General features: G+C 39.3%; 1 protein-coding gene across 1 annotated transcript in view; it reads right to left on the bottom strand.

Annotated features, from left to right (window-relative positions):
* Positions 1-24,626, bottom strand: part of NOX4 (NADPH oxidase 4) — a 25,459-nt gene extending 833 nt beyond the window's left edge. The window contains exons 1-9 of the mRNA XM_031552294.1: positions 24,497-24,626; positions 23,343-23,427; positions 22,604-22,701; positions 21,156-21,183; positions 18,926-18,998; positions 14,548-14,628; positions 9,198-9,426; positions 7,333-7,497; positions 6,965-7,186 (exon numbers count right to left, since the gene is read on the bottom strand). Of these exons, the coding sequence (XP_031408154.1) occupies positions 6,965-7,186; positions 7,333-7,497; positions 9,198-9,426; positions 14,548-14,628; positions 18,926-18,998; positions 21,156-21,183; positions 22,604-22,701; positions 23,343-23,427; positions 24,497-24,538 (1,023 nt within the window). The 5' untranslated portion in view covers positions 24,539-24,626. The remainder of the gene's footprint in view (positions 1-6,964; positions 7,187-7,332; positions 7,498-9,197; positions 9,427-14,547; positions 14,629-18,925; positions 18,999-21,155; positions 21,184-22,603; positions 22,702-23,342; positions 23,428-24,496) is intronic.
* Between the last annotated feature and the right edge of the window lie 510 nt (positions 24,627-25,136).

Genomic DNA, 25,136 nt, shown 5'->3' with positions numbered 1-25,136 from the left:
GCGCTCTGCTCTGTGTGACAGCGACAGGGCCGAGGGAACAGCATGGAGCTGTGACAGGGGAGGGGTAGCTGGGGGTGAGGGAAAGGGTCTGCACCAGAGAGCGGTGGGCATGGAAGAACCTGCCAAGGGATTTTTGCAGAGCGGAAGCTTTAGCTTTCACCGAATCTCAGATGTCAGCCACCCCCAAGAATTCAGTTCCTGGTCATGCCCTTACTTCATGGTCTGTCACAATCTGAGTTCTATCTGAACTGATGTAATTGTTTTCTACCTTCTTTTGTCACAAGAAATCAACACTGATAAAATAAGATTCTTGTTATATGAGATGCTGGGAGTAGACACCAGAATCAATAGCTAAGCTGCCAAAACAGAGGCTTGTAAGAGTTTGTGGCTTGCGCTGACTTTGCAGCAGAGACCACATGAATGTATCCAGCACATCGTCTGACTTAACATCTACAAAACACAAAGCTATTTCCACAGGACTTACTGCCAGCCTTCTGTGCCAATTAAAGAAACAATTCCAGAAACATACAAGCACGTCACCTTATTTTCTAGAGACACAAGTATATATTTCAAATGAGAATCTACTTCTTAAATTACTTATTAGCAAAAAAGAAAAGGATAAATGCAGTTATAAAAGGTTGATATCACGTTTTTTTGCTACTGCAAATAATCAGGAATATGATTAAGGTTCTGGAAAGACAAGGATCTCAATTCAAAGTGGAAGGTCTAAGATGGGAGTGGAAAGAAAACTAATGCTACAAGAAGTTGCAAGCCTTAGTTCTCGTTCTCTTCATACAGGTTATAATTAAGCGAAACCATAATGAAGTTAGAGAAATTGAACACTACATGTTCAAAAGAAAAGGGAGAATTTCCTGAAACTCATATTTTACAAAGGTTGCTCCAAAAGTAATGCTCCTATTTATTTCCATGTAAACTACAACAGATCTGAAGAGCACAAAAACGCTATTTCATACAGCCAATTTTCAGCTACAAAACATTATTTCTCAACATAGTCATCATGGTTAGTCCAACAAAGGATCACCAAAACATGCACCTTTCCTGTGAGGAGGGGATGAGAGAATTGGGATTGCTCAGCCTGGCGAAGAGGAGGCTCAGGGGAATCTCATCCATGTCCAGAAATACCTGAAAACAGGATGAAAATTGGATGGAGCCAGGCTCTTGTCAGTGGTGCCCAGTGCCAGGACAAGAGGCAGTGGGCACAGGTTGGAACACAGGAGGTTCCTTCTTAACACCAGGAAGCACTTCTGTGCTGTGCGGCTGATGGTTCTGGTATAAGTTGCCTCCAGAGGCTGTGGGGTCTCCTCCTTGGAGATCTTCTAAAGCCACCTAGATATGGCCCTGGGCACCCTGCTCTGGGTGTCCCTACTGGAGTGGGGGTTGGAGCAGATGGACCCAGAGGTCCCTCCCAACCATTGTATGATTCTGTCACATGAAGTCTTTGACAGCAGAACCAAATCACTTGGTAGAAAGGAAGCCAGACTAGCAGCTTTGAGTTCAGAGTAACATGAGTTTTGCTCCTCCAAATTCCTGTGTGCATTCTACACCAATTACTTCTGCTCATTCCTTCCACCATCACTGGGAGGAATGCTTTCAGCTGACAAAAGGGAAAAGAAAACAAACACCACTGCACACATTTCTGAACAATGCCTACATCTTTATGTTCACTCAGTTAAAATTCATAGCTCCCTCTGGCTCAGACTGAAATACATGGGAGCTTTACAAGAACACAATAGGAATGGGCTCAGGCCCTTTTGTGCAGTCTCCCAGAGTTTTCCTCCACTCTGGCATTATGTAAGAGAGTGAGCTGAACTGTAAATATTACATAACCTCTCAAAGGGAAGGGACTAGTAAAACATCAGCATGACTCCTTCAGGCCGAATCACCCCTTCCTTTCTGTTTCTACTTAGTCTTGGCTGAGTGAAGTGCTAAGCCTGAACTGCTCATTTCTCTTTTGAGCACCCAAACAGTACAACGGTACGAGGGAGAAAGCTGCAACCTTCCCCCAGACCCGCTGCAGGCAATGCTGCATTGCAATTCAGCACCCAAAAGCTCTCATTATGGCTTTTAGCCCCATATTCCTGTACTAGCTAAGAAGAGTAATCCTGGGACCACCATCACTGAAAAAAAAAAAAAAGGAAGCAGTAATAGTTTTCCAACTTGCTAAGTAAAAACAAGTAGGTCAGATGAAAGCAGAAAAAAAAACCTTGTTAAGACATTGCATACACACTCCATAAGCACACAACCCCATGTCTGGAATCATATTAGATCAAAAAATGCTTTCTAAGCAGTACTGCAGCACAAGACATGTTCTATGACCTAAAAAGACATGGAAATGACTGTCCCCTGCTTACACTGGGCAAGAAGACTCACACTCACAAACCCAGACATTTTAAATCCTCATGATGCTGTAAAACAGACATTTTTTCTCTAGCATAGTTGAGGATCTGTACATCTATAGCAATAAAAAAAATGAAAGTTAGAAACCTAGTAGTAAATTCCTATCTTAAAATTTCTTATCTTAAAATAATTAAAATACATATACAATCTTCCAACAGTTAGCTGAAGGATATCACTTATACTTTAAAGTATAAAGCATTCAGCATAAATAGAAATTGCCAGGTCTGGTATTACATATATGCATTATACATATGTGTGTGTGTGTAATATACTGTGGAAATGCAGTGGAAATGGCCAGTTCTAACGTTACACATCTAATATACGTGTAAAAATTACACCACCTGCAATTTATCAAGTAGAATTGTGTACTTAACTGAAATAAAAGGTACAATAACTGAATATAAATTACTTATTTATATTTAATAAAAGATTCAGAACAAGAGTGATGCTTTCCATAGCTCCTAAATTTAGAAGCTTTCATTCAAAAATCATTTTTTTTAATAGCGAGCAATATTATAGTATGCCATTCTAAGTGACAGATGAAATCCTCAACTCATGCAAAGAATCCAACTTTAATAAAACACCCTACTTAACCCATGATCTAATCACATTGTTCCATGTCAGCAGTCTTTTTTTTCTGAAAAATAACTCTGAAAAACAAGAAGTTTTGCCAGAGAAAAACTACTGAACAAGGTCTAACATTTTTTGATGACATTATTTCTGTCAGCTAGTACCACACAAATCAGTGTCCTAATACAAGGAGAGTATACCTTTGAGAGACTTGTATTTTCCAAACTGTGTAACTATTATTAATGATCAAAATATTACTATTATTTTAAATTCCACTGTAATGAACAGACTGAAAATAAGAACAAGATATTTTGAGATTAACATTTATACAAGGGACATCCGCTGGTACAGAGCAGGTGTAATTTAATTAAGCTTATTTAATAAATATAGCTATGCCACTGTCAAATGAGTGTAAAGAGCAATGTGAGGTTTATGCTGAGTGCTTCGAATTCATCTTCTGATTGCTAAATCAATCATAAATATAAATAAATAGGAACTAAGTAATTCTGCACAATCTAGCTACCATTCCATCAGTACTGCAGTGTATATCATTTTTAGCACTACATATCTAGTTATGTTTAGGTGCTCTAGAGAGTGCCTTAAAATGGCTTACTGGAGTTAATAACATAAATAACACACGGCTTCGCTTTCTACTGTTAATGCAGCTAGCTAAAAGCACTTTGCAAATGTTAGGCTTTGCAAATGCCAATATTGCTTCATCAAGCTATACAGAGGCAGCTTTCTCTAGGAAATTCACTACAAGGTTTACAACAAAAAGTTTATTTTAGTGGAAAGCTAATACTGTAGATTGAACTGTGACAGTATTAGCTTGCCTGCCTGGCACTCAGATCAATCAAAACAAAACCACCACAAAACCAAAGAACTGGAAGTGGACGGGACCTAGCTGTATATTGCCACTGAAAGGGAAACTGCTGCTAACATTCCAACTCAGACTCTGCTGTAGCATCTCCAAGGAGTCTGCACTGCTCACTCCTCAAGAACTTTGGATATATTAATGTACCATTTCATCTTATTCCAATCCATCTCCTTCGGAACCCAAAGCCCCATTCTAGATAAATTGATCTGAGTAAATAATAATCCCAGTGTTCTACGACTTCACTCATAGAATCATAGAATCAAAGAATCACAAGGTTGGAAAGGACCTACAAGATCATGCAGTCCAACCATTCTCCCATTACCACTGCTACCACAAACTAAACCATATCTCATAGCTCCTCATCCATATGCCTTTTGAACATTGCCAGGGACGGCGACTTCACCACCTCCCTGGGCAGCCATTCCTGTGCCTGACCACTCTGAGAGAAAAAGTTCTTTCTTATGTCTAATCTAAACCTCCTCTGGTACAACTTGTGGCCATTTCCTCGGGTCCTGTTTGTTGCCTGGGAGTAGAGGCCAAACCCCTCCTCATCACAACCTCCCTTCAGGAAGTTGTAGAGTGCAATGAGGTCTCCCCTGAGCCTCCTCTTTTCCAGACTAAACAATCACAATTTCCTCACCTGCTCCTCATAAGATTTGTGCTCCAGACCCCTCACCAGTTTCATTCCCCTTCCCTGGACACATTCCAGGGCCTCAATGTCTTCCTTCTAGTGAGGGGCCCAAAACTGAACACAGTATTCAAGGTGCAGCCTCACCAGTGCTGAGTACAGGGGATGATGACCTCCCTGTTCCTGCTGGCCACACTATTTCTAATGCAGGCCAGGATGCCGTTGGCCTTCTTGGCCACCCGGGCACACTGTCGGTTCATGTTCAGCTGAGCATCAACCAACACCCCCAGGTCCCTTTCCTCTTCACAGTCATCCAGCCACTTGTCCCCAAGCCTATAACACTGCATGGGGTTGTTGTGGCCAAAGTGCAAGACCCGGCACTTGGCCTTGCTGAACCTCATCCCATTCACCTCAGCCCAGCAATTAGTTTATCTGGATCCCTCTGAAGGGCTTCCCTGCCCTCAGGCAGATCCACATCACCTCCCAGCTTAGTGTCATCTGCAAACTTACCAAGGGTACACTGAATCCCTTCATCCAGGTCATCAATAAAGATATTAAACAAGATGGGCCCCAGTACCGACCCCTGGGGAACACCACTTGTAATGGGTCACCAGCTGGACTTAACTTCACTAACTACCACCCACTGGGGACGGCTCTCTAGTCAGTTCCTCACCCAAAGAAGGATACACCCATCCAGGCCACAGGCAGACAGTTTCCCCAGGAGAATACTGTGAGAGACCGTGTCAAAGGCTTTGCTAAAGTCTAGGTAGACTACATCAACAGCCTTTCCCTCGTCTACCAGGCTGGTCATCCAGTTGTAGAAGGAGATGAGGTTGGTCAAGCTTGACCTGCCTTTCACCTGGATGCCATGCACATGTGTGATCTCACCCAAGATGATTTGCTCCATTTCTTTCCTGGTAGCGAGGTCAGGCTGACAGGCCTGCAGTTCCCCAGATCCTTCTAACGGTCCTTCTTGTAGATGGGAGTCACATCAGCAAGCCTCCAATCCTCTGGGACCTCTCCAGATAACCAGGATGGCGGAAAGCAGCTCAGCAATCACCTCTGCCAGCTCCCTCAGCATTCTGGGATGGAGCCCATCCGGTCCCATAGACTTGTGACCGTCCAGATAGAGAAGGAACTCTCTGTCTCCACCTGAATCACTGCCCTGAGGATAACTGATCTGCCTATTAAGAGCAGATGTAAAGAAGGTGGTGAGGACCTCAGCCTTCTCCTTATCCTCAGTGGTCACATTCCCCGCTGCATCAAGTAAAGGATGGAAATTCTCCTTAGTTCTTCTCTTACCATTGATGTATTTGTAAAAGGATTTCTTGTTCTGTTTTACTGCACTGGCCATTCTGATTTCAAGTTGGGCTTTTGCCTTCCTAACTTCCTCCCTGCATACCTTAGCAATCTCCTTGTAGTCTCTCCAAGTAGCCTGCCCCTTCTTTCAGAGGACACAGAATCTCTTTTTCTTCCAGAGTCTCAACAACAGTTCCCAGCTCATCCACACCGATCTTCTTCCCCTACATCTCACTTTATGGCATTCAGGAACAGCCTATTCTTGTGCCTTTAAGGAGTGTCCAGTCCTTCTGGACCCCTTTACCCTTAAGGAGCGACTCCCAAGGGACCCCTGCAACAAGCATCCTGAACAGGTCAGAGTCCACCCTCTGGAAGTTCAAGATAGCAGCTTTGCTTCTGACATCTCCAAGAATAGAGAATTCTACAGTTTCGTGGTCGCTCTGCCCAAGACAATCTCCAGCCTTCACATCTCCACTAGTCCTTCTCTGTTAGTGAAGAGCAAGTCTAGCAGGGCACCACCCTGCTAGGCTCTCATACCATCTGCATAAGGAAGCTATCTTCCATATACTCTAGAAACCTCTTGGACTTCTTCCCTTGCACTGTATTATATTTCCAACACTTATCAGGGAAGACTTCACCCATGAGAATGAGTGCTGGTGATTGCACAACTTCTGCAAGCTGCTCATAGAATGCCTGGTCCTTCTCTTCATCCTGATTAGGTAGTCTGTAACAGACCCTCACCAAGATGTCACCCCTGTAGACCTACACCCTTACTCATATATAAATAAGTCACTGATGTGTTTTTTACTGTAATGAAGTGGAAGACTACAGTAGAAACATTTTAGAAAAAACTAATGAGGGAAACTATTTTAGAAAAAAAAAACAACAATAAACCAAACCTTGATGCTTTTCTAACTCTGTTTGGAGAAGGCAGTTGAAGAATTTCTGTTCATTTTGATTAACAGCAAAAAATCCACCAGAAATTCATTTGAGTTCATGTTCATTGTGTATTAAGGTCTACAAACAGATGGTAAAACCTCACTTATGAAATAGAATGATTAAAAACCACATTTTCTACTTATTTATTATGTTTTTCACTTATGGAATAATATGAAAAAAGTTCCCCTTATTATTTTCTCAACAGTGGGGAAAATTGAATATGTATTGAGTACTATCATGCATAATAATGAAGCCATTTCATATTCATTGATATCCTCATTAATTAAAAATAAGCTCTCCTCAAGGACTTTCCACTTTGAAGGCAATAAAGACCATTTGTTTACCAAATACAAATAAATGGGAATATACAGAGAAAAGCTCTTATTTCTTACCATTGTAAGGGTGAATGGATGGCTTTCCAGTCCAGACACTCTCGGACAGTGTAGAATAACATACTGAAAATCAAAAAGAAAAAAATAAAAGAAAGAAAATGTATGTCCAAAACATTCAGTGATGGATTAGTACACAGAAAGGGAAAGTCATCCCTACAGAAGATGCTACATGAACAACAGCGACTTGTTTTAGGGGCACATTAACTGACCTGACCAGGCCTTGCTCGGAAGTCATCTTTGATCATCCTTACTTCCAGGACATTGGAGGGATGGCTTATCACTGATGTTATTGTGACTGGCTTGTTGCTGCGGATGTAGCGGTACAGTCTTTCTACACAGTACAAGCACAGAGGTCCAGAAATCCAAAACCAAGTCTACGGGAGAACAGTGGACATTTAATTTCATCTCATTCTAAGCCATTTCATTTTACATTTTCTAATTTCAAAATTACATGAGCGCCTGCAGGATCTCATTTCTCATTTATTGCAGAACAGTGTTTGACCACAAGTCATCTCCACTTCTTTCCATACACAGAAATCCAAGCACATCATGGGAACTCAGTCAGATTAACTGGCAGCAGCATCCACAAGCACAAATGATTTCAATCATAAAACTAATCAGGAATAAAATGCTATTGATCTCATTTGTCACCATGTTACTCTAGTGCTATGCAGTTGGATTGCAGCTGTTTTCAGAAGTGAATCACAAAGTACACAGACCATTTCAAAATCTAACAGACCAAAACACTATAGAACTGATTAACTTCCAAGGAAGAACACTGTCTGAGTTGCAGTACTATAAGACAATTACCTTCTTTTAATTATCTCAAGTACATGTAAAAAGTTAAAAAGAACAAGCAATCCTTGTGCTATAGAATTTGTAGAAAAGAGTACAGAAAAGTGAAAGAAATGGAAAGTTAAAGCACAGTTGTCCTTGTGGAAGATGCATAATGGTTTCCTGGAAGTGCCCATTGAGTGACCAGCTCAGATGAACACATTTGTAGCAAAATCCCATCCCAGCAGTTAGCAAGAGTTAACAAAATACAAATCCAAAGGACTTTATTGGAAGGCTTCTGTGTAGTACTGACTGCTGCTTATTATGAATACATGCTCAGTGGTAAAATGTGTTACCTCTGCAGCTAGCAGAATCATAGAATGGTTTAAGTTGGAAGGGACCATTAAAGGCCATCTAGTCCAACTGCCCTGCCCCAGGACACCTGCAGCTGGATCAGGTGCTCAGAGCCCCATCCAGCCTCACCCTGGATGTCTCCAGTGACAGGACATCGACCACCTCTCTGGGCAAAAAGAGCATACAAGAAAACAGTAGTAATGATAAGGAGAAGCTCTTGTAAGGTCTGTTATGGTAGGCCTTAGACTTGAGAATGCAGTATTCCCAAGCCTCCTCAGGCTACTTGCTCACATAGCTCTGCTCATCTTTTCTGTAAAGAAATGAGCAAATCTGGATGAAGACAAAGATCCTGCACAAAGCATAAAAAAACAAGAGGAAATAAAGGAAAACAAAGGCTTGTCTGTCCTCACTATCATCATATTCATTTACCAATTCCACATATAGTAGTATTCTCAGCAAACAAGAGACTACATAAAGCCAAACCACATACAACCACATCCCAGAAATGCTATTAGGACTTGCAGCCACATGGTTAAAAAGAGAGAACAAATGGAATCTGATTATTTCAATTAATTAATGCCAAACAACTCATAGAAAAGGGTCATATGAATGTTATACAAATGTTTGCTCTGAACTACTATGCTGCAATTTAAAGTCACATTTGTAGCAAGACCAATACACCTTTTATCATGTTGTACAAAAAAAAAAACATTACAGTCAATCTCTTCATATTTTTCCACCCTATTCGGTGCACCACATTTTAATGCCATACAAGATTTAATACAGATTGTTTTTTTCCCCACCAGATCTCTGAATGCCTGAAAAAGGTTTTAATAATATTTTCCATTATTAAAACATCTGGTCTGGAAAAGCAATAATTAGTGGTTATGGCTGACTGAAAGACTTGGCATGGCTTGTAATACCTGAAATGTCGGATCATACAGACCTCTGGGAAGTGCGACTGAAACTTGGGTTCCTTGGAACAAATTCTCATAAAGTTATTTTGTACAAGGGGTTCTGGAAATGTTAAGTCCTCTGGGAAAGGCTCAGTAGTATAGTCAGGAAACAGCTCTTCAAAAGACTTCGGCACTGTCATATTCCCTAGGAGCGTTTTGTTAGGATTAAAGCAACCAGGTGGGTGTTCCTCTAAGTTGGTCTGGTACTTGAGCACTCCCCTACAGGAAAAGAAAAATAACAAAGATGCTGAAGTAACAGTTCAAACCAAGCAACTTCTCTTAATTTGGAGAGAATTTTGGAAAGCTGTCACAATGCTCATCTTCTGTATTTGAGAAGTCACGGCTGTCAGGTGATCACTCCCATTTTTAAGACAGAAAGAAAGGAAGACCCGGGGATCTACAGACCGGTGAGCCTCGTGCTTGTGACTGGGAAGATCATGGAAAAGACCCTCCTGTAAGCTATGTTAAAGCACATGTGAGACAAGCAAATGATCTGAGACAACCAGCATGATTTCATCATGGTCAGATCATGCCTGACCAATCTGGTGGCCACCTATGATGGAGTGATGCCATCACTATAAAAAGGAATGGCAAGTGACGTCCACCTGGACTTGTGCAAAGCCTTTGATAGGGTCCTGCATCACATCCTTATCTCTGATTTGAAGACTGGATTATTTTGCAGGTGAATAAATGGTTGGATGGCCGTAGCCAAGAGATTTATGAAGTCTGGTAACTAGTGGTATCCCTTAGCAGTCCATCTTGGGACGGGTGCTCAAAAGCCAGCACAGTGTGACTGAGTGCACCCTGAACAAGTTTGCTGATGACACTAAGCTGAATACAGCATTTACACAGTGGAAGAATGGGATGCCATTCAGATGCATCAGAATAGGCTCAAAGGGTGTGCCCACAAGTACAAAATGAGGTTCTACAGTGCCAAGACCAAGGTGTTGTACTGGTAAGACCTAATTGTGGCTGTCCAGTACTTGAAGGGAGCTTATAAACAGGAGGGAGAGTGACATTTCACATGGTCTGATAGGGATAGGACAAGGGGGGGTAGCTTCATTCTATGAGAGGGGAGATTTAAGTTAGATGTTAGGCAGAAATTCTTCATTCAGAGAGTTGCAAGGCACTGAACAGGTTGTTCAGGAATTGTGGATGCCCCACCCCTGGAAGCTTTCAAGGCCAGGACAGATGGGGTCCTGTACAGTTTAATGTTGGGGGTGGAAACCCTTCCTAAAGCAGTGGAGTTGGAACCAGATGTTCTTTAAGGTCCTTTCCAATCAAAGCTATTTTATGATTCAATGATTTTATACCACTCGCTTTCAGAACTTTCAGTGAGATTGAACCTTTTTAACTATAGAGCCTTCTGTCACTAGAGGCAAGGATTAACTTTTCTATCTCACTTGGCACTTCTACACTGAACAGCTTCAAGTTTAATACTGCTTGAAAAGTAGAGATGCTGTGGGAGCCTTGAAGAAAAATTAAATATGCACATTTCCAGTTCCTTCCCATCCAGGTTGTTTTCAGTCATTCTTCTTACAGTCAGCTTTTAAGGCAAACTGCAGCAGAAATGTCTTAAGTTGCCAAAAAAAACCTGCAGTAATGTTCCCATTATGTGATGTGTATCAAGTTTACATGCGAAGGCATAATTTGTGAACACGACTACTTCTTTGAATATCAAATTGTCAAAAGGTAAAAAGGAAAAAAATAGAAAGGTTCATTGGATCAATCATGCAGAACTATCTTATCTTGCAAATTATTTTTGGGCTTCTTCCTTATTTCAGTCCAAAATTAAACATGTAATATAATCAAGTGAGAATTTTGCAGCTTCAGCTAGAAACCATAAAGAAAGAAATGGAAATCTAAGACACTCTAGGATATCTCAATACAGTCATGAATCACTGAAAGAGGGGAAGAAATGATAATAATAGTAATAAAACTCCCCAGGAGTATTCCTTGCCTCCAATCTGAATTTGATGACAGTAAAAGATGGATAGGATGGTGTCTAGTGAGAAATTGGCACAATGTCTGACAAGTGCTTGGGCATGTTGAAAAGACTTAAGTACACAGTAAGAATACACACACATGCACAGCAGCAGCAAAAGTGACAGTCTAATTCACAAGAACAGAGAGAAGTAGGAGACATTCGCAACATTCCTAACTTAAATGGCCTCTGACCAGCTACTGGCATCCTTCCCTACCAACAGTTGGTAACATGCTTCCCACTTGTTCCCGTGAGTGATGTACAGGTTGGAAGTTAAACTTACTCACCCTAAATCTCATGTCTGACCCTTGGAGAATCACCTGACAATTGCCTGATTGTCTACACCCATGTTTCAGGCTGTATCTATTGCCCAATCATCCCTATAACTTGTGTGTGCCTTTGTTGTTGGTCATTGCATACTTGCAAAGTGACAGAGATCCTGAGCATTATGTGAATTCCCTGCTCCATAAACATTATGGTGCCTGATAGATTTAGCTGGAAATCACAGCCCGTACAGTATTTTTCCAACCAACCTCATATGTATGCCTGCCAGCTGCTCACACAGCTTCTCTGGCCATCCCAAAAAGGGATTCAAAGTTTTTCCTACGACACAAATAGCTGAATTGCAAACATGAGCATTTCCTCCAGTGATCTGTAACTCGTTCAAACTATTACAAACATGCTATCTGAGTGGCAAACTGGGATGACAAAGCTGCCTCCAATGGCAGCTGCAATGATTTCCATTTCTGAAGATGCCAAGGAAATACAAGTGTTCTCACATGTGCAAGGTCATTTCCCAGAAATGATGAGTTCTGCATAAGGACTCTATGATATATTCTTGTATATTTATTTAGTACAACATTTGTATCCATGAAATCTCACTGTGGACATCAGTAAGCAGGAGATACACATCTTTAGCAAAAGGATGAGCCACATGGAAGTGGCTGACATGCTGAGCAACATGGTATTTAGACTACTCACATGGGCATACAGCAATCTCTGCCCCAATTTTCCACCCCCAAAACAGAGGTAACTTTTACTTCTGGCTTTTACAATATGCTAGATGCTAAAAATCATTGAGAGTTTTTATAGGTAATTGCACTGCTCCTATTCTCTCAACTGTTTTTTGCTGTTGATCTCAAGGTGAGCTGCTTGAGGGCTCCTCTCTCTGCTAAAGACTGATGTCTGGAATTTTCACCTTTTCATCCTTCCAGAGATAAACCCTTGGATAATTCTAGCAACAGCACAAAGGCCTTATTCTCAGCTTCTATTAACTCTGTTAACAACAAATTAGGATCAATTGAGTATTTGGTTCAAAATGCTTTGTGGATTTTGTACCTCCTGGTACATTACACTTTCGCTTTACATAAAATACTTTTTGTTGCTGCTATTAATATAGATAAATTAAAGTAGATATGCAGCAACCCTTAAGCCACTAAAATATCTGAAAGTCACGTTGCAAGAAATACAAGATGAAGGAAAGTCTTTAAGGATAATTTCCCCAAAAGATTCTTCTCTTCTTTCTAGTAAAGATAAAAGAACAAACCAATAATATATGACAAATTAATCATATCATTTTATATATTGCTGAGAAGTGTCTGGCTACCCTGAAAATGAGGATACAATGAGAACATACTCATAGTCATAGGTTTGAAACAAGGCAACAATCTAAGAATACTTTGGGAATACTCACAGAAGACATTCCAGAATAGGTAAATCCTCACCCAATCTGCCTACACCATCCAGTCACAGGAACTGTCTTGCTCTGTAGGCTAGCTGACTATGCATCCCTTAGACGTGCCATGTAGGAGTCAGTTGGGCACATAAGCATGACAGTCAAACTTTTCTTTATTCTCAGAATAGATCTTCCAATCAGTATAACAAATGGAGCCCAGAAATCAATCCAGATCACTTGCATGTACATCTCTGTAGCAGATTAGCTTAAGCTTTCTCCAGGCTCCATTTGCTCTATTTCTTAGAACTCATTTGATTACAATGGGAGGTAAACGCTCAGAAAACATGCAGAGACCTAAATTTAGGCATCTTAAACTTTAACTGACTCCCACTCTCCATGACTCAACTTTCTCTCACTTTCATCTGATACTCAGTTCTTTCAGATACAGTCTGAAAGATCTTCCAATTCATCACTAAAGAGGCTCTGTAGGAGGAGATGCCTATTCAGTGCTTGGTGTATTCCTGCAGTCTTGGTTTGCAGATTTGTCCAACTAGTCTCCCTCTTTCATGAAGTGGCAACATGGCTGAGAGGGCAATGGGCAAAGGATAAGGCAGAGATGATTTAAACTGGACATGAGAAATACTTACAAGGTAGTCACTAAAACTGACTGCCTAAAGAGGTAAGAAGATCTCAGTCATCAGAGGTTTTCAAGAAGAAAACCCCTGTCAGGAATAATTTAGCAGAAGTTCTACCTGCCCCAGGGAGGGGAGAACAGGTTAGATTCACTTCTGCCAGTTACAATGAAGACCCACGCCACAGAAAAATGAAAAAGACAGAAAACCCACAGAAAACCCACAGAAAACCAGAATTATATCCACGAGTTTCAATGTTTTCTACTCATTATTTCAATTCAGCAGATCTCAAGCTGCGTTTATTTTGTTCAACAACATATTCCAACTGTGATCTGGCTAGGCCTAATTACCTTTTACTGTTTAAACAGCAGTGCTCGGAGCTGTGCAGACATTCCAGTGTTCCACGTTTCAATAGGTATTTGATGACACAAAGAAATTAACCTTGTTCAAATATACCTTCCCTTTCTTATATCAAACTCTGCACTTACTTTCACAGAGGAAAGTTTGTTCATGTTAGCGGACCACATTTCCACACAGCATAGTGTGTGAAAGCTGCTTTACCCTGCAGTAGATCTGGGTTTTTTGGACCTCACCAAAAGAAACCATCTTGATGACGTATCAGTATCTCAAGTTTGTGAAAACATTAAGAAAGTTTTTTATTAAAGCAATGAGCAATAGAGAGGCCATTCCTTCTCTCTCCTTGGGGTTGAAAATGGAAGGTTGAGACTAAAGAGAAACTTCTTATCTGCCTCTCAGCAGACAGGTGATAGGGCACATAAAGAAAAAATGTTATCTTGATTTCCCTGTAGAAAATGGTAAAATGGACAACTTCAAGATGAACTTCAAAGTGAAGAAATTTGTGCTAGCTCATTCTCCAAGTTACAGTCTGAACTTTACTTAAAAAAAAACACAACTTTTTGAAGAACTAAAGATGACAGTGTCCTGTCAAGAATTTGGCCTATGTTGCACAAGAGATGTCAGGAAAAACAACAGTTAAGAGAACAGCTTCTGTGCTTCAGGAAAAGGGACAGTATTTTTCATTTACTTACCCAGAAACATGGAGCATCAGCAGTATATAGAAGACAAAGAAAAGGTTGTGGGTATACCAGAAGATGTCATAGTTTGAAACCCTGAAAAGAATAAACCATGGTTCAATGCTATTTCGGTCAGACAGAATCATTGCTAGTTAAAAGCAGATTTGTGCACACAGGATACTCTTATTCAGCATGTAGTCATGTAGAATAGTCAAAGCCCAGTATATATTCCTACAGAAATACAATCTTGGCAAATAAGCTAAGGTGACTGGCACACAATTAAATAGCAAAAGAGAATGAAGTGGACATTCAGAGCAGTTGAAGACTTGTTTCTAAATCAGGAGACTTCCCTATTTTCATAGGTCCTAAATTGCTACAACACTTCTTCAGCCTTCTGAGCCACAGGACTGCAGTGTTCAAAGTACCATGACTGCATCCTAAAAGGTAGAGTAGACAGCAGAAGATAGGCTAGTGGGAAAGGTACAAGAAATGTTTGTGGGTGTGGAGGGAAAGGAGATGCAACAGAAAAAGGGGACTACAGGAAGAAGAAACAAGAGGACAGCCAGGAGAACTTCGGAGACAGGGGAAACGCATATGGTTGGACTCCAGGACTGATGGCCTTGAGACATACAAGAACATCACCACTATGCAGACCAGGGCACATAAAGAGGAAAGCGGATTTCATCAGTAATTTGTTAGGAAATTTAAACAGAACCAATTCCAATGAAATGTCCGTTTGGAACTGAGGTTAGAAACTCGCTTTCTCCTGAGTAAAATATTCAGCAAAACAAAACAACAAACCAACCAAATGATTAAGAAAATCCTTCACAGCACACAAACATCTCTCACATTCACAGCATGGTAGAAAAGTCCCTTCCAAAACAAAAAAGCTAGCCGGCAAATAAGCCAAAATAACTATTAAATAAAAAGCAACCCAAACTCTTGAGAATATCATTTAAGAAGCAATTCTTCTGAGATAGCTAAATTTTTCCAGATTATTTTCCCCTCCTATAGTCTTTTAAATAAACAGCTAGCTAGTACGCTTCACTGTTTGCCTGTGAATACAGGCAAATTTCTTTTCTCAAGACAGAAAAAAATCTATTCTGACAATCTGTTTGAGGGTAATCGGGAAGAAAACCCAAGCAAGGGCAGTTCTTAAGAACCTAGCAACAACAAAAAACTTCTGAAAACCTTTCATCATCCCACCATCCTTCCCACATTCAGCATCACACTAACACCATTCCATACTTGAGGCAGCTCAAACCATTTCTAACTACCCACAGCCTGGTAGGCATTTCCACACAGTCACTCATCAATATCGGTAAGGAGCTATGAGAGCAAGCATCAGTAAGATAAAAGTAAAGAGTGTTGATATGTGGAATGGAAATACATTACAAGGCAGAAAGAATACCCCTGCTTACTCCTAAACTCAAAACAGGTCTTGGGGCTCTTGCTTAATTTGGTATCTTGCTAAAACACCAGAAGCTACACACTGAACTTATTTTTATTGGATCCTAGCACTTTTTTTCCCCCAGGATGGACCAAGTTTTCAACATTTCAGCAGTGGAAAGTCAATTCCAACTTCTTACAAGTTGATTTCAACAGCTAATATTATCACTGACAAGAACGTACATCATTGATCTGAATATGCCTAAGCATCAGCTTCCAGTCACTTGAACATTTCACCCTCTTCACAGCTTTCTTTGCAGATGCCTCTATTATAAATGCCGGTTCCTCAGAAGAAGTGTCAACTCTTCTTAAACACAATCAGCCTCTCAGCCTCACCTCCCTGAACAAAAGATATCAAGATCCTTGAGTCTTCTACTGTGAGGTGCATTTTAATCGTGTTTTCTTACTTGCATTCTTTTTAAGCTGTGCCCTACACATGCTCACAGTATTCTAACACACTCAGTAACCTTCATACTGTCATATTCATACAGTTCTTTAGAGCATTGCTTTCCTTATCTTCTTCTTAGAGTTTAAAATTGATATTAATCAAAACAAGGATTGTTATTTCGCACCAACCCAAATTCATGGGAATTGGAGATCAAGTTGTTTGTATAATTTTTTTTTTTTTTTTTACTTGAGAATGTAGCAGGTGAATATCAGCAAGAGGAAACATTGAGAAATGTAAGACTATGACACTTTTAAAGGGATACAGTAAACAGCATAGCTTTGGAAAAATGTTTTAAACCCTATTACAGAGAGTTTTGAAAGGGAAGATATAAGTAGTAGTTTAGTAGATGAAACTGAATGCTGGAGCATTTTACCATAAAAAGAGATGTCATTTGAGCCACTTTAAACATACAATTTCCAACACTGTAGTAATTGTGTTTAATGGAAATGATCTTGAGCAACATTAATTTGAAAGTTAGCTAAAATGTCAACATTTATCCACATGATTAATTGCAGCTTCTAGCAACTTTATATGCCTTCCAATAAATAATTACTGAACAAAAAAATGGTGATGTGATTCTCAGGTATGACATGGTAAAAAATTTTTAAACAGAATTCACTTCCCATCTTCAAACCATAAAGACCAAATTCAATTCTCTCAATACTTACTCATACAGTCTACTGAACAGGTAAAGACATGAAAATGGCATGAAAATCAAGAACAGAAAAAAATAAGGAGGAACACATGAAGGAAGACTCATATGATTAAGGAGTTCAGTTTGCAAGAGTGTGTTAGAGCTGAAATCCAAGACAGTATGATCTGAACAACTTTAATTAAGGAAAAAAAAAAACCCAGTTTCTGATAATTAATTTTCCTAAAAACTGTAGCATGAGTTTAGCCATCGTTAGGCACCTGAGAATTCACATGGAAAGAAATAAAAAAAGAGAAAGACAGATGCACACAGAAGCTCATTTCCTTAGTAAAACAGACCACAAAGACAAGTTTGAGCCATATGCCTGAGAGAGAAGCCAGGACAAATCTTTAAATAAGAATTACTGATTAAGTAATAGTCGATGCAGCTGATCTGCTCAGAGCTTTGATTCTGCTGGCTAGATGGCACAAAAACACATTTGCAGTTAGAGTAATTGAAGAAGGAAATAGCAAAGATGTAACTCAGAAATCTGTAAACCTTTGTTGCATGAACCTTAAAATTATTTCCAAGGACATGCAGTTGCAAACATTTCCTCAAGTTTCCCAACCATCAATAAAAGTTGGGGGCTCTGTTTCCTTTTTTCTAATTTCTAATGGCCTTGGAGAAAACAAGACTGTTCTGGCTCACTGCTGCAGCGTGAAGTAATTGTTTCATTTTTCCATCCTCCCTAAACTGGCTTTCTTTTGCAAGAAGAACAGTCTGTGTGGACTATGTAACATGCAACTGTGTCTGCCACTTTGTGTAGCAGTCTAATTCTGTACTTCTGTACCTTCCAGTTCCTCACAAAGCTCTCAGTCTGGAAGTACCCCTGGCTAGGAGGAATGCAGAAGTATTTGCTGAACTGTTTTCCTGATTGAGCACCCAGTAACACTGCTTCCGAGAGAAGACATTATTTCAACATAGTTCAAAACCACACATCAAGCTCACAGCAGCTGAGCATCTCCCATGTTTGAAGACATGGAATTAAAATATCCTGCAGTGTTTGCAGAACTGGGATGACGTATTCACAGCCAACCTTTTAACTCACCAAAGACTGTATCAATAGCAGAACACACGCCTATAAAAGGCTACTTTGTTGGGTTAGATCCTTCAAGGATCTCACTTGATGAACAACAATACATATTCAATAATGTTGGTGCAGAACATGAACTCACCAGAGGACCAAACCTCCAGGAATCCCAACAGTTATTCTGAGTCAGTAATGCACTGCACCTTTTAAAGTATCATCTACATTAATAAGAATATATTTGATAACCATAAGCCTAGAAGAACTTAAAAAAAAAAAAGACAAAAACAAAACTACATTCTACTTTAGTAGCACAGTTCTGTCTTTGTTTGCTTTGCTTTGGTTGTTTAAAAAAATTGGTTTTTACAATTAATTGGTGAAAATAATTAAGATAAAGATATCACTATTTTCCAATGGAGGCTATTTATGCATTGGACAGAAAAATTTGTTATGTTTTAGTTTTCTGCTTCCTTAGACAAACAGGATAAAAGAACTATTCAAACTTGTAAAGTTCTAGATTTTTAACTGTGTATGTCCTTCGAAAAAAAAAAAAGTTTATTCTGAAGAAAATTTAATCAGTTTTTGTAATTAAATATTCTCTGCACTAATTTGCTTGCAAAGTTATTTAAAAAAAAAAAGGCAAGAAAGCTGGTATTTTTAACATTCATTTAAATATTTCTCATCTCATATTGCATTTGCCCTTCATTCCCTCTAATCTGTGTAAGAATATGATTACTTAAATAGCATTCTTCAGCATAATGATCAGATTATGTCTTACCTGATGGCATATGTAGATGCTGTACACATTAGGAATAGCACTAAAACCATAATGACTCCAGTCAGACCTGGAACTAAAACAAACATTATATAACTTATATTTAAATTTTGGGGAGGTATACTTATCTACCAGACAGATAAGTAAGAATTAATCCTGTATCTTTATTTGTAAGACTGACTGTCCAAGTTTTGGCATTTCTTTTTTATTCCAAACTCCAAACTCTGTTGAACACTACAATTATAAACCTGATCAGGGACAAAATTTCAAACAAATCAATTTCAGTGCAAGCTGTCACTGCAATTGTTTGCCAACCCATTTCATCCTGGAATGAGAAAGAGCCTGAAATTATTCTCTGTGGCATTGTAATATGCTTGAAATTGTTGCCCGTAGAGCAAGGTCTGTGAGAGTGATCTACAGCCAAAACTGAAAGAGGTTAAAAAAAATTAAGGATTGGACTCATCTGCTCAAATACGAACTCCAGTGTCAGAACTAGTCTATCTGGGCTCCATTTTCAGTCAAAGGAGAGAACTAAGTTTATCTAGGATATGATTCATCGCATCCTAAGGTAGAATCTTGCACAAAAATTACAGTATATCATCTGCCTGAAGACAGATTGGACAAATTCCAACCAGAGTTACACTTTGGTGATGAGCACTTTATCATAAAAATTGCTCTCTAAGGAACTAAGCGTCTGAATTGAGAACTAAGAACCTAGAAGCCATGAAGCATTACGTTAAAACATTTCACTTCCTGAAGAATGTAAACTCTCGTAAGTTTTTAAGTATGGTTCCTGGTCTAAACACATGGTTTTTAGATTTAAGCAAAGTCAGCTAGGCCAACCAGTGAGCACAATGGCATGTAAGTATCCTTTTAGCATCAGAATATAAGTGTCTCAAACTGATTTCATGGAATTATAACGGTAAAACCAGATTTTAGGGGGTCCAGGATCTTTTCACATGATCACATCCTATATTTAAGAACAAGCTAGCTTTTTTAGTTTTAAATAATTAATTGCGATTTTAGACTTTCTAGTGATAAAGAGACAAATTTCAATCTCATCCTTTCATAACCACACATCATCCACTTGCTGAGAAGTCTTATAACTAAAATCTGATGTGTCTCAAATCAAACTTCAGCTTTTACAAGCTGTAGGAAAAATCCTGGGCCTACAATCCATTTAAGTTTTTGCACAGACTACATAATTTTATCCTTTCATGGAAAGATTACAATTAAAAACAGTTGCATTAGAAAATGTGCATTCTTCCTGCTGCCTCCTTCCTTATAGGTAGTCCTTTGCGGAACATGGAGTTGGACACAACAATCCTGGTGGTTTCCTTCCAATTCAGTATATTTTATGACTCACTTCTTCCTTAATCTAGTTGGATATGCAGTCTGCAATCAATCTCCTCTCTGACACAAACGTATCCAATTCATTCGTAGTAATATCAATTTCAACTATCTCACTTTTTTACTTCCACTAAACTCATCTAAACCTTGCTTAAGGTTTTTGGAAAGCACTTTTCCCAGAGTCTCTAATAAATAGCAAGCTTATCAAGACTGACACATTTACAGGCCTATTCAGTAACCCAAATTCACTGCTGTTCAGACTGATTCTTTTCTGTCTTGCTTTAAATGCTATCAAGTCAGTAGTTTTGCATTTGATAAAAATAAGAGTGAAACATACAACATCAGGAAAGACCTTTATGCACTAGCAAAGCACTACAGCTCAGGCTTATGCCTAACCCCTCCATAATTAAAATGTTGTTTCAAATTCCTGCCCCAAATACATCTTCATTTATTTACACTGCAAAAGTGCTGAAGCTTGATAGCTGGGTAGTGGGCTTAAATTTCTCTGAAGTCAAAAAAAAGCTTTTTAATAGACCTGCTGAAGCAAGAATACTGCTTTTTTTGTTATGTTTCTGTTTTCTAGAAATTGAATCATTTAGGAATTTGGTTTTAATATGCAGAATCTCTGTTTGAAACTAATGATTTTCTACTGACTCATCTGGACAAAACAGCTTTGAAGATGTTGTTCATCCTACTACAGAGGCTTATGTAACTCCTCCCTCATGACTGCTGGGTAAGCAAACCCTGGGTATATTAACACAAACAACGTAGCTTCGCTGAGAGACAACAAATGCAGCATGCAAACAGATAATCAAATTGTTTTGTCTGGAGATTGATGAAGAAAAGCAGTAAACTTTCTCTTTTGGTTTTGCAACAGACTTACCAGTAGCAAAAAGCAGTTTTCTTGGGTCCTAAAAAACAATCAGGGGGAAAAAAGGTCAGTAAATAATTTTATATCCATGTGAAAAGAAAACTGTCCCACTCCCCAGATCTTAAGTCTCATGAAATTTCTGTCTTCACTGCAGAGACTTTTTTAACAAGCAAACTTGTAACAAAAGGCAGTGAAGGGAAATGAGCACTTTTCATACAAATCAGGAAAAACTAAGCATCATCTGCATCCAAACATGCACACTCTTCCAACCACAAACACAGGATGCCGGTAGCATCCAGACTGCTCATCACAATTAATGGAACACATTTAAGAGGAATTCAAGAAGAAATGCTTGAGAGCTATTAAAGTACCTAAAATCCAGGAGCCTTTCATCCTAGAGTTACTAAAAACTTGTTTCATCTTCATTTTCTATTGCAAAATTCCTAAGTCTGTTTAGCAGAGGCTGCCATCCATACCCTGGTGTGTTCTTCCCTGAGGCAAGCTCTTGACAACCTTCCGGATGAGACTATATCTACTAGACCACTCCTAGCACACACAGACTCCTGAGTTCAATCAGCACAACAGTTGGTGTTGGTATGTTTGCCTCTCCATAGCATAGCTCAGGAATTAGGTCATCCACCCAGGGAGTAAAAGACCTTGGTTGTTGGTCCTTATGAGCCTAGGCTGACTCAAGTTTTCCTTTTTCAGGAAAGGATGCAGCTGGGATGCGATCATTTTAAATCCTTCCCAACGTATTTGGTAGAAAATAAATGAAGACTTGAGATTAGAATGAATATAAACAAGATCATAGCCCAGGGAAGAAAAAGTTCTGGATTTCAATCTTAATCCTGAGATCTGCACATTTCTAGTGCCAAATGCAGAAGGGGACTAGGACTCTGATATGCCTTCAAAAGATCTGCATCACAGGCAGACAAGCCACTTCTGTAAGTAGAAATTAGCTTCCAGCCCAGTTGATGCAGACAAGTAATTCCACGCTTAGCACAGTTCCCATTGCAGTTTAGAAGTGCAGATCAGTGTCAAGTCTCAGCTATTCTCATAGTCCCAGTACACGGTGGCATTACAATCTCAACACTGGAAATGCAGAATGTAGCTCCCTCAAAACAGCAGCAGAAGTCTTCCAGCTCAGTCCACACAATAAAGAGAAAGAAGTAAGAAAGCAGAATGAAGAGCAAGATTAGATGACTTGGTGGCAGCATTCTACACCTCCTAGTGAAATAAGTGAGAATACTGCTGGCTTAACAAGGTTGTCAAAACATGCTTTGTCCAGAGGTGAATAAAATCCACAGCAATCCATACAACAGTTTTTTCAGTGCAAAAAGCAGCAGTGATCTATATAGTATAGCTCACAGGATGGATTGTACGAAGCAACTGGATATAGCAACACTCAAATATTTGAATTACGCATTTAAATTCAAAATATAAAAGGATAGCTGGCTCACCTCACCACGATAGTTTGCTGCATTTATTGCCAGAAAATCTTCATTGTAATTCTCAGAGAAGTTAAGAGCATTCACCAGATGAGCAGCAACATGTAAAACTAAAACAAACAAAAAAAAAACCACAAATGAAAACTGAGATCAACAAGAGGTATATTTTGCTCTGAACAAAACAGAAGTGGCTCCACAGGTGCCAAGTAACAATCCCATCAACTATGAAGGATGCATCAGGGCTTACAGAAGATACTAGATATTCCTAGCAGAAAGTTGTATGTATTTTAAGACTTTTTCACACTACAGCAATAATTTCTCACTGAAATGCTTCAGCTGAGAAATAACATTGAAAGGTGCCCACCAAAGAATGTTTCTTCTTCACTGAATGAGGAATTGTCTCCACTGCAGGGCACTCTGCAGTACCTTGCCTCTTCATGCAAATTTCTGAACCACCATCTAGGATCACTTATAATGGCAGATTCTGACCTGATCTCATTTCCTTCCAAATTTTAAGGAAATTTGGAATTCCTGCAATTTTAAGGAAAGCTTTGGATCTAGATCATAACCTCATGTGTTTAAAGGAAAAATAAAACAAAACCCATAGACAGCAGAGAAAGCATTCACAATTTAAGGCAGGAAAGCACAGAGCAAGACTACCCCCAAATGCACTGTACAAGAAAAAGCACAAAATACTGCCTTGTTCAGCATGTTCCCAAAGAAGGTGCTGCTCAGAACAGTAAGATCTCACCTGAAAAGATGCATATTGTAACACCACATGTCACATGGAAAGTTTTACTTTTGTCTATCAGCCTTCTGGTCTTCCTGCTGGCAACCTAATAAAAGAAGAATTCAAGCAATCTCTCTTCTAAAACAAAGCAAAGAAAAAAAATACTAACAGCAACTGAAGGGATTTAACAGTAACTTCAGCTTTTACTATGTTAAATAATCACCTAATCTAAAAACTACAGGTTTATGAGAATAAGACAGTTTTGAGGTGTTGATTAAGAACTTTCAGTTGCATCAGTTACAAAGATGCTACAAAGATGTTAAGTACATATAAAGTAACATCTCTTCTGCCCTTAAAATTCCTAATTCTAGCATTAATTGCTGTAGGTGTCACTGACTCCTCAAGTGAGCATCTACAGGCATACAGTCTTGTAAGTACTGCCACATGATGAATAGGACTGGTGGGTTCAATTTTCAACCATCTAGAAAACACTTTCACTTTCCCTAAAATCATTATTTGTATTTCTCTCAAAGTAACCTGTGAATCACAAACAAGCTCAGTTACTGAATACATAAGAAAAGAAGCCATCTTAGCTTTGCCAGAAGTTTTTTCCCTCCCATGATAACTAATATAACAGTTTGAGTATTTTTATCTCCAGTGGCACTTTTCAAGTCATACAGAGTTGAATTTTTTTGCTCTTGAACTCTACCACAATTCTACTACAGCAGTAGGGGGGACATAGATGTCTTTTACATTAGAGTTGGGAAAGGAGCAGAACTCATCTGGTCAAAGTTCCTCAGCAAGCTCACATCCTACCAAAAAGACTTCAAGAAACTTTCATTGCAACAAGTCCAATCAAACCAGACAATGCCAGCCAAGGCATTACTGTCAGTGAGGTCATGAATTGAGGTTGAATTTCACAGAATCATAAAATCATTTGAGCTGGACTAGATGACCTTTACTTGCCCTGTCCAACTTCCCTGCAATGAACCCGGACACCTACAGCTAAGTCAGGCTGCTGAGAATCTGGTCCAGCCTGAACATCTGTGCTACTGCACCATGCTGGCATATAATGTAGAATAAACAGTGGTAAAACATTTAGTTCTTATTATGTTTAGACAATATAAACCAGGGACTTTACTTCTTAACTGGTGAGTTCTGAGGACAGTACTCACCTTCTGAGATCCCCTGAGAAAGGCCAAGAGGATGCGGCACATTGGGAGCAGCACCAGGCAGCAGTTGAGATTGAGGACAGATGCTGAAGCTCTGCTAACACACAATCCTAGCTGAACAAATACAGCAAGAGTTAGATAACAGGAAGGAAAGATGCTCTTAACATTTTAAACAGTACCAAATGTCCTTTCTGTTTCTGCTTAAATAGCTCCCATGTTCTCTTGGTTGATCAGAACGGTGGAGTTTCATAACATTTTACACATACAACAGTGCACACGGCATACTACCCTGGTCTCTGAAAGGAAACATCAAAAAATTTCATCAAAAAATTACTCAAAATAAGTTTTGAATTAAAACCACACTTCTGAAAGGGGCTAAGAGATTGGTTTAAACTGAATTGATCGCATTTCAAGGACTGTCAGGGCATCCTCACTGAATTCCTCATCCATTCACACTACCCCATGCCACATTTGGACCCAGAGAAAGCAGGCTCTTCTAACTACTCAGTATGTGGAAAATTAATGAAATCTAATTTCACTAATGCTTTTACCATATATTTGGAACTTACATAATTAGAACAAAAACACTTGTCAAATAAATGAACAAAGCACACATTAGTGTCATAACTGTATTTTTTCAGCT

The sequence above is a fragment of the Meleagris gallopavo genome, chromosome 1, assembly GCF_000146605.3.
Source record: "Meleagris gallopavo isolate NT-WF06-2002-E0010 breed Aviagen turkey brand Nicholas breeding stock chromosome 1, Turkey_5.1, whole genome shotgun sequence".
In the NCBI taxonomy this organism is placed as follows: Eukaryota; Metazoa; Chordata; class Aves; order Galliformes; family Phasianidae; genus Meleagris; species Meleagris gallopavo.
Note: the sequence above shows the minus strand (reverse complement) of the source record. Positions and strands in the feature narration are given on the sequence as shown.